This window comes from Gopherus flavomarginatus, chromosome 3, assembly GCF_025201925.1.
Source record: "Gopherus flavomarginatus isolate rGopFla2 chromosome 3, rGopFla2.mat.asm, whole genome shotgun sequence".
Lineage (NCBI taxonomy): Eukaryota > Metazoa > Chordata > Testudines > Testudinidae > Gopherus > Gopherus flavomarginatus.
In genome coordinates this window covers 122,012,527-122,024,809 of record NC_066619.1, presented here as the reverse complement: position 1 = coordinate 122,024,809, position 12,283 = coordinate 122,012,527, and the positions used below count along the sequence as shown (strand labels likewise).

The 12,283-nt window shown below is 39.7% G+C and overlaps 1 protein-coding gene across 2 annotated transcripts in view; it reads left to right on the top strand.

The window, feature by feature from the left end:
* The first annotated feature begins 309 nt into the window (after positions 1–309).
* Positions 310–12,283, top strand: part of PTBP3 (polypyrimidine tract binding protein 3) — a 104,876-nt gene continuing 92,902 nt past the window's right edge. Inside the window, exons 1-2 of one of the 2 annotated variants that reach the window (XM_050943126.1) lie at positions 411–474; positions 8,909–8,942. In XM_050943126.1, coding sequence (XP_050799083.1) covers positions 467–474; positions 8,909–8,942 — 42 coding nt within the window. In that variant the 5' untranslated portion in view covers positions 411–466. Of the gene's footprint in view, positions 475–8,908; positions 8,943–12,283 lie in introns of both variants that reach the window. The other variant, XM_050943127.1, reaches the window with a different exon arrangement.

Here is a 12,283-nt window from a genome sequence, read left to right as displayed (position 1 = left end):
TCGGGAGCAGAGCTGACAGAGCGTGCCCCCAGCACTGGGAGAGCGCACTGCGCAGGCGCCGAGGAGGCGAGGGGCGGGGAGAGGCGCGGAGGGGGCGGCTTCGCGCACACATTACGCGGAAATGTGGCCGGGGTGTGTGGCGCGCGCTGAGCGGCTCCGCAAGGAACGTCGGGGGCGGGGCGAGGCAGGCGCGCGCCGGGGTGGACGCCTTGCGCCGGCGACGTCGGGCGCTTGCTCCCGACGCACGCGCGCTCCCTCTCGCTGAGGTTGGGCCTGGGTGTGTCTCCTGCGGAGGCCCCCCCCCTTCTCACCGTACCGCATGCGCAGAAGAGGCAGCCCCGCCTTCAGCCCTCACTCCGTCCCTCCCTATCCCGACTCCTCTCCCATCCTTCTCGCGTTCCCCTCCCGTGCCACCCGCCGCCGCGCCGCTCTCCCCCCTCCCCCGCCGCTTCTTCCTGTCTGTGCCATGGATGGGTGAGTACCTGCCTGCCCCCCCGGGGGCGCCGCCAGCCGGGGTTTTGCGGGGGGGGGGCCGCGCTCCTGCCTGCGCCCGCCCGGTCCCGGCGGCCGCTTCCAGCCGCGGCGCCTGTGGGGATGTGGCTGGGTAGTGAAGGGCTCCCCTTGGGGCCGGCGGGCGGGGCGGCAGGTGGGGGGCTGACTCGCCTCCCCCGGGCTGGTGGGGCCCCGCCCGGTGTCTGAGGAGGGTCGGTCCGTGGAGGTTCCCGGCGGGGGGCGAACCAGGCCCTTGAGGCGGGCGGGGGGCAGGGTCCGGGTCCAACTTTTCTCTTTGCTGACATCGGGCGAGGCTGAAACTTGGCGTGTCACCGGCCGCCGCGGCCCCTCCTGCCCCGGGGGGAGGGGGAGTTTCGGTTTGCAGCGGGAGCTGCGGCTGCTGTCGTTGGCGAGGGGAAGCGCCGCGCACGGGGAGCTCTGGCTCTGTTGCGTGGCGGGTCCCCTCGCTCAGCAGCGGGGCGAACGACAAGGCGAAGGGGAAGGAAGCGTGCGCCGCGCTAGTGAAGCCAGCCGGCCCGGACAGGCTGGACTGGGTGCTGGGAGGGAGGCGCTGTGTGTGGAGTGGAGCCTCCCAGGCTGCGGGTTATTGTCGGAGCACATGATCGTTTCACGGAGTATGGCTCAGGCAGCGTCCCTGCCTGGCCTGAGGTTAAGAGAGTCTGATTTTCAGGGCAGCGTGTGTGATTTTGAGTTTTCTCTGTTGGAGGAGACTGCCCCGTATGTTGATGTAAACAACCGCTGAGGAGACCTAAATCTGTCAAAGTTATCGTTTTGTTTTTGTGCTGGTGTAGTTCCATTGACTTGAGCACAGTTACTCCTGATCTGTAGTGGTGAGTGGAGTGACTTTATATAATGTGTTTTCCCCTGGCTTTTCATGGTAGATAATACGAATGTTTTAAATGTTCACAACAATTAATTTGGACTCTTGCTGGAGATATCACAGAGATAGACCTCTAAGTACCTTCTTGCCACTTCAGGTAAAACATAATTAAACAGACACATGCTATTTTGAATTCACAATTCTGAATTGTAAAGTGACGATTTAATAAAATTCTTAAATTGCAGCTTTGAATTACAGTCTTTAAGTCCATACCTTCATGTTAGCAATTTTTTTGTATGAAGCACAAAACTTCTGGATTCTGGAATGTTGAACTACAGTCACTATATATTACTGGAGTATTGCTGTTGAAACAGGGTTCTGTGTTTGAATGAAGCATAACTGCTTCACCGTATTATTACAAATTGTTCTCTAACCTTATGAATCTTAGTTATATACTTTAAATACCACTTAAAATAACTTGAAGGCCTTGCTATTGCAAACACTTAAGGTGTACTTAACACTTTATGCAGTGAGTAGTTCTTCAGTTGTACTCCTCACATGCCTAATTAAACACATGCATATACTGTATGTTCACAGAATTGGAGTATTAATTTTACAACAAATTTTAAAGGGAGGCTATTCAAAACCCAGTTAGTTTCAAAAATAAAATTTAAATTACTTGTGAGTTTCCTTGACAATATTGGTTTTTAAATAAAAAAAACATGATTACAAACTGGAGAAATATTTTGTATGATTACATTGTTTCCATAATCATATATGTATGTTGTAACAACAATAGGAAGAAAAATGCTGTGGAAGTCTGACTTTAAGTACATGGTGTTACTTCAAAACCCAGTCCCATTCTTCTGTCAATTTAAAATCCAGTCTGATTTTTTTAAACTTCAGGTACTTACAGGTGACACCTAAGAATACTGAAACAAATTATGGACATACTATATTTGTACAGCACCTAACACAATGCAGCCCAGATTAGTCATAGTCTTCTAGTGCTGCATAAATGATGGTGATAATAGAGCTGGCAGCCTTCCAGCATAATGTTCTTTTGAAAGATGCTGATTCATCTAAAGCTACATGTTTTGCAGAAATGTGTGGGTTTTGACAACATACAGTTAAATGGAACTGAAGGTTTTAACCTTATTGGTACAGAAGTTATGGTTTTCTTTTTTGAAAAAACAAATTTTAAAAATTATAAACATTTGAAAAGTAAAACAAATATTTTGTTCTGATCAGAATGATTTTTTTTTTTGTTTTAAAAGGAAACTTAGGGTTGGGTTTTTTTTGTTCTGTTCCAAACCATATCCCACCCCCATCACAGAATTTCATATGAACAGAAATTCTGGGTTCCCACCTAGGTCTAGGCATTTTCTGTCTTTTATTTTTTTTTTCACTTTGTATAGTTAGTTTTTCTCTATATAATCATTTCTTCCTGTTAATGTAGATTTTAAGGCTTCAACAGGAAAGGGGGTGGGGGAATGCAGGTGCTACTAGATAACCTCATTTGTCTTTGGTAAAGGATCTTAGGGTTGTTAATATCTGCTTAGATTTTCAAAACTTAGATGACTTTGTTTCCAGTTTCTGGGTGCCCATTTGAAAGTTGAAGAAAGTTTTATATATAGTTGGCACCTACAAGCACTCCGAAAATTGGGCTCCTTTTGGGTTTCTCAGGTTGAAACCCCAAAATTGGTAGTTACTTTTGAAAACTTAAGCCTTCAAGAAAGGCATAATAAAAACTTAAATATAAATAAATCGAGTGCTAGCCTGGTTTTAGTCTTAAATTCTTGAGAACTTATTTCATGACAAAAAAATCTTAATTATATAAATCTTCAAAATGATTAAAATATTTTATAACATTGTTTGCTGAGAAAGAAGTTGCATGTTATATATTGAAGTTGTTGTGCAAACTATACATACAGGAGGAACTTCATTTTTGTGGCATACTAAGGTTAATTTATACCTAAAACCAATGCTTAGTGAATGCAAGGTTATACTCAGAGAGGATTCATGTTTTTCTCTAAGGAGTTTGGAACTTGATTTTTGCAACATTGTTCTTATTCCTGACAGCCAGAAGGAGAACCAGATTCTCTCTTTCATTGTCCCAGTGAAATGTAGTGGAGGGGAAATTGCATTTTAATTACTTTAGATCCAGTGGTGAGATTAAAAGAAAAAAATATAAATCACTTCATCCATGATTGATTTTTTTTTTGTCTACCAAACACAATAGGAAAATACATATTTTTAAATAAGCTCAGTTGTTGCAACTAAAGTAATTGAGCTTATTTAAAAACATTGGAACAATATTGGAACAATAAAAATGAACTGAGTAAGCCCAGTTATTAGGTATTCATTTACAAGATACATCCAGCCAGTTTGTTACTGGGTTCAGTCTCTAGCTGCAACTGCTTCCAGCTGAAAAGGCTATTGAACTCTGCCACACAGAATGTTCTAGCCTTAAAGGTGCAGTAATCTTTTGCTCACCATCAGGGATGGCTCTAGGCACCAGCAAACCAAGCATGTGCTTGGGGCAGCAGAATTCCAGGTGTGGCATTCTGGGTTGTGGGGTTTTTTTGTGTTTGTTTTTTTTTTTGTTTGCTTCAGCAGCTGCGCTCTCTGAAATTGGTTTTCTTTTTGTATTTTTTGCTTGGGGTGGCAAAAAACCTAGAATCGGCCCTGCTCACCATAACTCTTAAGTCTTCATAGGCCACAACTGTTGTTGAGATTTATAATGCACTTCAGCTTTATTTGAACAGTTTTTGTACCAATTTAACTGCATTTCTAAACCAGTATAATTAAATAGTGCAAAAAAGTGTGTAAACAAGTCCTAAAAGCACTTATCCCAAGCTCTGGATGTTCTTGACAAACTGTTAAATATTTTTAATACATAAACTTTGTCGCTAACTAACAACACACCAGCAACAACATGCATAAAACAGAAAATTAATAAACCACCACCAGTATTTCCTCAGCCATCTTCCAGCTCCTGATGGGCCATGCAACATTCCATAAAGGTTAACAAACTCTGGCTGTTATGAACCTGTGTGGGATGGACCCTAACACATTGCTCTGCGAACAGTCTCCCTTGATCTCTTACACAGTTTGAGCTGTAGCTCAGGCACCTCCAGTGATTGCAAATGATAATATAAAATAATGTAGTGGTCTTCTCTGTGTTTGTTTTTTAACCAGTTTCTCCTTTTTAAAGTAAGTCTATGCCGTAATTACATCCAGATATGATAGAGTTGGATTTAATTGTGTAATGAAAATATGGCTAGAGCACAATACTTGTAATTCTCTTACAGTGTACGCTGGATGATTCAACAATTGCACAATATATGTATCCTTAATTTCATTTTGTCTGTGTGACTGAAGTAAAACATTGATAACTTGTTTTCTCAGCAAATTCATGATAAAGGATCAGGCATTTGAACACAGTTGTTGGTGCATGATTGATTTGAGTGTGCTGGAATTTAAAACTTTGCAGGGATAGCTTGTTAATTACAGGTGAACAGTCTCATAGAGCCTTCAGCTCATACTGAGGAGGAAAGAAGCTAATAGTTTAACTCTTGAGTATTTGAAAAATATAGCTCAGGAAACTGATTCTGTACAATGTAATGTTCATAATGGTCTCTTTCAATCTTAAAAGGTGTGGCTGTAGATGCAGAAGTGTCGCTTAATACTCATTTTTCCCATGCTATGAAAGGTCCCCTCTGACATACATCACAGTTGAATGTTTTTAGAGCATGGGTCATTGAGAACTAATAAAACATTGTTTAAATCTTCTTTATTTTGTTTTGGGTGCTCTTGTGTTTCACAAATGTAATTTTTCACAACACCTGAAGAAAATGGTTATTTTTTTAAAATCCTAAACATGTGAAAATAAGAGTCTGCGTTTTAATGAGCATGCAAATAAAATAATTTTCAACAGAAGTGGTATAGTAGCCAGGGCATCAGGATGAAGGGGAAAAAGAACAGTTTTCTTGGTTACTACTTTTAATCCAGTTTTCCCCAAACTTCCATCCCAAAAGCTGGTGGACTGAACACTCATCTATAAGTCAATGGTGTAACCATTGATCTATCTGACTGCGCTGAGATGAATTTTCTTAGTCATATCACTTCATGTCACTTCAACTTTCTGCCATGCTTATTCATTCAAAGACATGATGCATGCACAATGGAATTTAGACTGGTTAGGGAGGACAACTGCATCAAAAGAACACAGCTTTAGTGTGTTTAAAAAAAAAAAAAAAGAAAGGGTTCACACAATTGTCCAAGTCTATGGTATTGTCAATAATTCCTACTAAGACCCCACAATTTAACCAAAGTATTACTAACTTTTTATAGGTGCAGTGTACACAGTCACAAGAGTGATCCAAAGCTAGTATAATATTCAGATAGGAGCAGCAAAGTTGTTGGACTTTCTGGTCTATTCCCAAAGCAGGATTCTTACTAAGGGATCATTGATTGGTAACCCCTTCATTGTTTTTAGATAGCGAATGTGCATATCATTGGTGGTCACTTGCAGGATGGTCTTGTGAAGGAATGAAATACAACTCTTCCCCTTAGGCTGTAGGAGAGAGCTATATGGAGCTGTTCTTCTGCTTCTCAAAAGTATCCGGGGCAGAGTTTCCCTCTGAACCTTCGTTTGAATATCTTAACAACACCCAGGATGTGGGAGAACCTGGTTCAGTTCACCTTTCTCCTTGATATTTGGACATGTATTTGTCACCTCAGGTGTGTCTGCCCTACCCATGGAACTAAAGAGTCAGTCTCTTTCTCTGGCACAACTTAATGATATAATTTATACAAACTGCCACAGCTTCAACAAGAGAAAATAGAATATCCCACAGTCCAGTGATATAATATCCTCTCAGCTGCAGGTTGAATGTGCTAGGGTACTGTGTATCCCCACGTGACACATCATCTGGTGTGCTAATGGTCCAGTTGTTCTATCAGTGTCAAAATTAAGATTTAAATAGTTTTAAGTCAATAGCTGTACTCCAATTTTAGTCTTATAGTTGCAGACAGCATTTAGAGGAGAATTTGGCATGGATCTGTAGAATCCTTCCCTTGGTCAATTGCCTACTTCATTCACTGTGCAGTGGCGGACATGTTAACCAAGTGAGGTTGGGGACCTGTGGAAGGACTAGATGATGATTATGTGATTGTTCTCAATGTATATTCACCAAGAAGGAAAGTTATAGTTTCATGAGTATGTTAAGGTTGCAAAGTAAAGCGTTCAAACGTTTTTTTTTGCAACTTCCTCTTAACAAATTTCTATTTTCTACAGAATTTTGTAAATGTAGAACTTGTGGCAAGACCACTTTATCATACACACAATATAAACTTATTATGGCAAGGATTTCTGCAGAAATTGGTATGTTTCAATATGCATCTTAAGCAAATACAGAAGTGGGCAGGATTTATTTAATACCCACATGGATAAAAAGGTTTAAAAGTTTTTAGTTTCATCCAAAGTTCCATGTGCATACATAGGCACTAGATCTTTTTTCTTTTAGAAAATTGGCTTTTTAATATTAGCTTTTATTATATATGTTAAAACATTATTTTAATAACTCTGTTTAGGTTAAAGCTACCTTATTAAAATAATACTAGATAGTCCTTATCTCCATACAGTTACCAAAACTTAAACTTCCTACTCAGCCTACTAAAACATTAGTGCCTTTTGGGGAGGAGCGGGGTGAGCATGTCAAAAAAATTAGATAATAGGAAAATGCATTTTGGACAAAAAGCTGTGCTGCAGACTCTGCAGACTGAAAGCATTAATTTAAATAAAATAGTAAGATTCTGGGCTTTATGGTTACGAGGAAAACTTCAATATAAACAGAGTATAGTGATTCACTATTGTCTTGAGACTCCAAGTAGCTTGAAACAATGAATTGTAGAGGTGGTGACACCTTTGCCCTCTATTCATTTCACTGGGATGTTGAGGACTCTAAAGCTTAGAGTTGCTACTAATACCAATATTAAGGCCTGGTCTACACCTAAAACTTAACTTGACTTACCTAGATAGTCCAGAGTGTAAAAAATTTACTCTCCTGTGCGATGTACAGTAGATAAATTTACCAAATCACCACTTTAGGCATGGCTAGGTCAATGGAAATAATATTGTTGATCTAGTTACAGCCTCAGAGAGGCGGGTTACCTACATTGATGGGAAGAAGCCCTTCCATCAGTGGAGGAAGCATCTAAACTACAGTGTTACAGTAGGAAAGCTGCAGTGGTGTTGCTGAGCTGCTGTAGTTTAGACATATCTATAAGTATTTTATTGTTGTTCATTTAAGTGGGTGGAATGAGGTAGAATATGGAAGCATTCCCACTGGGAATGGGAAGCAGGGGAAGGAACACAGGGAAAGTCAGGGAAGTGGCTGAAAAATGGAGAAAGGAGAACAGAAAGGGAAGACAGGGCAAGAATTGAAGTGTCATAAATGTAAGCATATTTTCCCCACTGAGTGAAGCTGGATGTAAGATAACACTAAAAGAAATAGTAACTGAACTTTTATCCAATATATAAAGGTCTCATATTCTACCATCCATCTTTATGCAGATTTTTCATTGACATCAGTGGGACTGAAAGTAGCATATAGTCCTAAATTTATACCTCAGTCCAAAGTGTTGTGAACTCTCATGATTTTATTGCCACTCTTGCAACATCTGGTATCTTCTAAAAGGCTCAGATCCTGATGTCATGTGGTTAGGTGAAAATCTAAGCTTTTGTTTATAAAAGTTGATTCCTGGCCCTTGTATTGCAGAGGAAAAGCTTAAAAATGTGAACCCTAAAGCCTTCTGATTTTGAGTCATATATCCCCTCCCCATTTTTTATAATCTTCATGATTTTGCGGGCCTCATTTAACATTTTTGGCCACTTAGTGTTGACAATGCTGAAATCATAGTTAAAAAGTTGCATTCTTTCTACAGAATGAGTTTGATACCCCTAACCTAGTGTCTGGTGAAGCAGTTAAGGGTAGGGTAGGACAGATTTAATTGAGAAGCTTTTGATAGTTTGACAGACTTTCATGACATTTTTATGGATGTGTGGGAGGAAATGATCTTTTAAAATGTAACTTTCTCATTTCTGTAAAATCCGTACGCACAAGCTCAATTTTGAAGAACTATGGAAATTTGGGCTACAAAAATAGACTTGGTACATACCTGTAGTTCCAGGGGCAGGGGAGAGAGAAATGTTACTGTCCAGTGTTCCTGTGTGTGTGTGTGTGTGTGTGAGAGAGAGAGAATGTCAAAATAATAAAGTACGAAATTGTATATGCCCCTTTTACAGTGACTGAGCGGAATTGCTATCACTTGTTGCTTCTACCAGCTAAAACTTTGCTTTATTTCATACTGTGCATTACTAGATTATCCAGTTTCCTTTGCAAAAAACAAAATAAAACAACAAAAAAAATCCACAACTCATCACATTCTTTCCTTTATAATTTATAACAATGTTTTTCTTTCTTTCTTTAACCTTATTTATCACTGCCTTTGCAATAACTTGCTCTCTAACTTTTTCCATTTTCTCTCTTCATTTTTTTTTTCATACAGTGTTGTTACAGATCTTATAGCAGTCGGTTTAAAGGTAGGAATCTTTTTCTGTCCTTTCATATGCACTTGTTACCCTCTTTATTTATAGCACTTTTATTTCTTGTTGATCCCATATTGATGTTCATATCAATCATGTATTATTGTGCTATTTATGTCTTAGCAATGTTCCTATACCTTTATTTCAGCCTTTAATATTTTTTTAAAAACTGAGTGTTCAGCAGTCAATCTCCTGTCCTTTACAAATCCACATGACTTTTTCTGACCAAACTTTAAAAAGTTTATTTACTAGAAATTGAATTTAGTGTTACAAATAGATATTTATGAAGGGCACTAATAGCATGTACTCTGCACTCAGGACCAGAGACATAGAAATGCCACTCTAACAAAATATAACGGGGACAGGGACATTTGGTGTCAATTGTTTTTGCTTCTGTTAAGGCCCATTACGTACATTTTCTATCTGAGAATCTAGTTCTCAGGCCCACTTAACATTTAGATTTTGTGCATGCTGTAGTAAGAAACTGGAGTCTTGCAATTGTATTTAAAAATGCTAAATGTATTATTAACATTACTTATTTTTATTGTGGAAGTACCTAGTGGTCTCAGCCTCTTTGGGCTATGCATCTGGTAGACTTGCCCGTAAATATTTATCGTTGCTGGTTTATTATACATTTATCAAGATTCATTTTAGGCCGGTTGATTAATTGCAGTTAACTCATGTGATTAACTCAAAAATTAATCGCGATTAATCACACTGTTTAATTTCAATTGGTATTCTATTTTTATTAAATATTTTTTGATGTTTTTCTACATTTGCAAATATATTTCTACTACAACACAGAATACAAAATGTACAGTGCTCACATATTGTTTTTATTACAAATATTTGCACTGTAAAGATGATAAACAAAAGAAATAGTATTTTCCAGTTTGCCTTATATAAGTACTGTAGTGCACTCTCTTTATCGTGAAAGTGCAACTTACAAATGTAGATTTTTTTTGGTTATATAACTAAACACAAAAACAAAGCAATGTAAAACTTTAGAACCTACAAGTCCACTCAGTCCTACTTCTTGTTCAGTTAATTGCTAAGACAAACAAGATGCTGCTGTTTGCTTCTTATTTACAATGTCGCCTGAAGGTAAGAACAGGCATTCACATGGCGCTTTTGTAGCCAGTGTTGCAAGGTATTTACGTGCCAGATATGCTAAACACTGTGTGCCCCTTCATGCTTCTGCCACCATTCCAGAGGGCATACTTCCATGCTGATGATGATCGTTTTAAAAAAAATGCATTAATTAAATTTGTGACTGAACTCTTTGGGGAGAGAATTGTATGTCTGTTTTACCTGCGGTCTGCCATATATTTAATGTTATAGCATTCTCGGATGATGACCCAGCACATGTTCGTTTTAAGAACACTCTTTCACAGCAGATTTGACAAAACGCAAAGAAGGTACCAATGTGAGATTTCTAAAAATAGCTACAGCACTCAAGGTTTAAGAATCTGAAGTGCCTTCCAAAATCTGAGAGGGACGAAGTGTGGAGCATGCTTTCAGAAGTCTTAAAAGAGCAACATTCAGATGCGGAAACTACAGAACCCGAACCACCAAAAAAGAAAATCAACCTTCCACTGGGGGCATCTGACTTAGATGATGAATACCTGTATGAGCATGTGTTGGTCTGCTCTGCTTTGGATCGTTATCAAGCAAAACTCATCATCAGCATGAACGCATGTCCCCTGGAATAGTGGTTGAAGAATGAAGGAACGTATGAATCTTCAGCGCATCTGGCATGAAAATCTCTTGCAACGCCCGCTAAAACAGTGCCATGAGAATGCCTGTTCTCACTTTCAGGTGATATTGTAAACGAGCAGGCAGAATTATCTCCTGCCAATTGTTACCAAATTTGTTTGCCTGAGTGATTGGCTGAAGTAGCATTGAGTGAGCCTGTAGGCTATAAAGTTACTTTATTTTTGAATGCAGTTTTTTTGTACATAGTTCTACATTTGCAAGTTCAACTTTCCTGATAGATATTCTACTACAGTACTTGTATTAGGTGAATTGAAAAATACTATTGTTTTTTTTTACAATGCAAATATTTGTAATAAAACATAAATATATAGTGAGTACTGTGTACTTTGCATCCTGTGTTGTAATTGAAATCAATATATTTGAAAATGTAGAAAACATCCAAAAATATTTAAATAAATAGTATTCTGTTTAACAGTGCGATTAATTGTAATTTTTTTAATCACTTAACAGCCCTAATTTATAGGTAGACAGATTTGTGATTAAAATTAAGACTGCCTCACAGACTCTAAACATTTAGTCATGCAGGACTTGACATTTTGGCATGTAAATATTTTTAGGCTTATGCATAATTTTCAAAGATCCAGGATTGTGCTGGATTCTTTTTCTCCTCAGTGTGTTTTGGCACTGTTGGCACAGATACTCTTAGCTGAGAGGCTTCGACTGCTCAGGTTTCTTTGTTAGAAGGAATCTCATTTGTTTTCCTTACCTGACTTTCCCTGGTGCAGTTGATTCCTCTGCTTGCCCCATCAACACAACTGGTGCCATTAACACTCTGTGTCCATTGTGGCTCCATCAATACACTCTTTAGTCACACCAGCGCTGCCAGCTCTGCTGATACACTCATGGATTATGCTGGAACTCTCCTGAGGCCGTAACTTTTCACATGCTCTGCAGCTATCCTGATTCTTCCAGCATCAATCATGTACATGGCACTATTGATACAGTCTGTGGGCTTACTCGCACCACTAGTGCTGCTGATTTTATCTGCCTTTTGATCATCCCAACCATTGCCTGCTTTGAACTTTGTCTGTGTCTTGTGTCCAAACATTCTGGAACCCCAGTGGGAACTGCTCCTCCCTATTCTGAGGATGTTTGTTTTTTCTTCGAACTCAGACAGTAGCCTGTTTCTCCTTCCAGTTCCTTTAGATCACCCTACAGGTCATCTTCAAATACCAAACCTAAAGACCAAGATTGGTTCCCTGCAGGAACTTCCAACTTGAGTCACCCACCATCGATGTCTCAGATTCTTTTCCTCCATGGCCTCATTGGTCTTGGGCTACCCTAAGATATTGTAGATTTAACTCCTGCACTACAGAAGTTTCTCAGCATCTTCCTGCCATCCTGCAACCTGATGTCATGGCTTCTGTAGAGGAAGGACATTCTTCTTCAAGTCTCTTCCACTTGCTGGACAAAGTGGTAACTCAAGAGTAGGCTGCCTCTCAGAGGAGTCCCAGAAGACTCCAGAGTTTTTTCAGATCCTAATGAAGATGGTGGTTATCTTTGTTTAGGTGGAGGCAGGAGAACTGCATGCTTTCCTGGATGTCCTACAGATACCTGTTCCA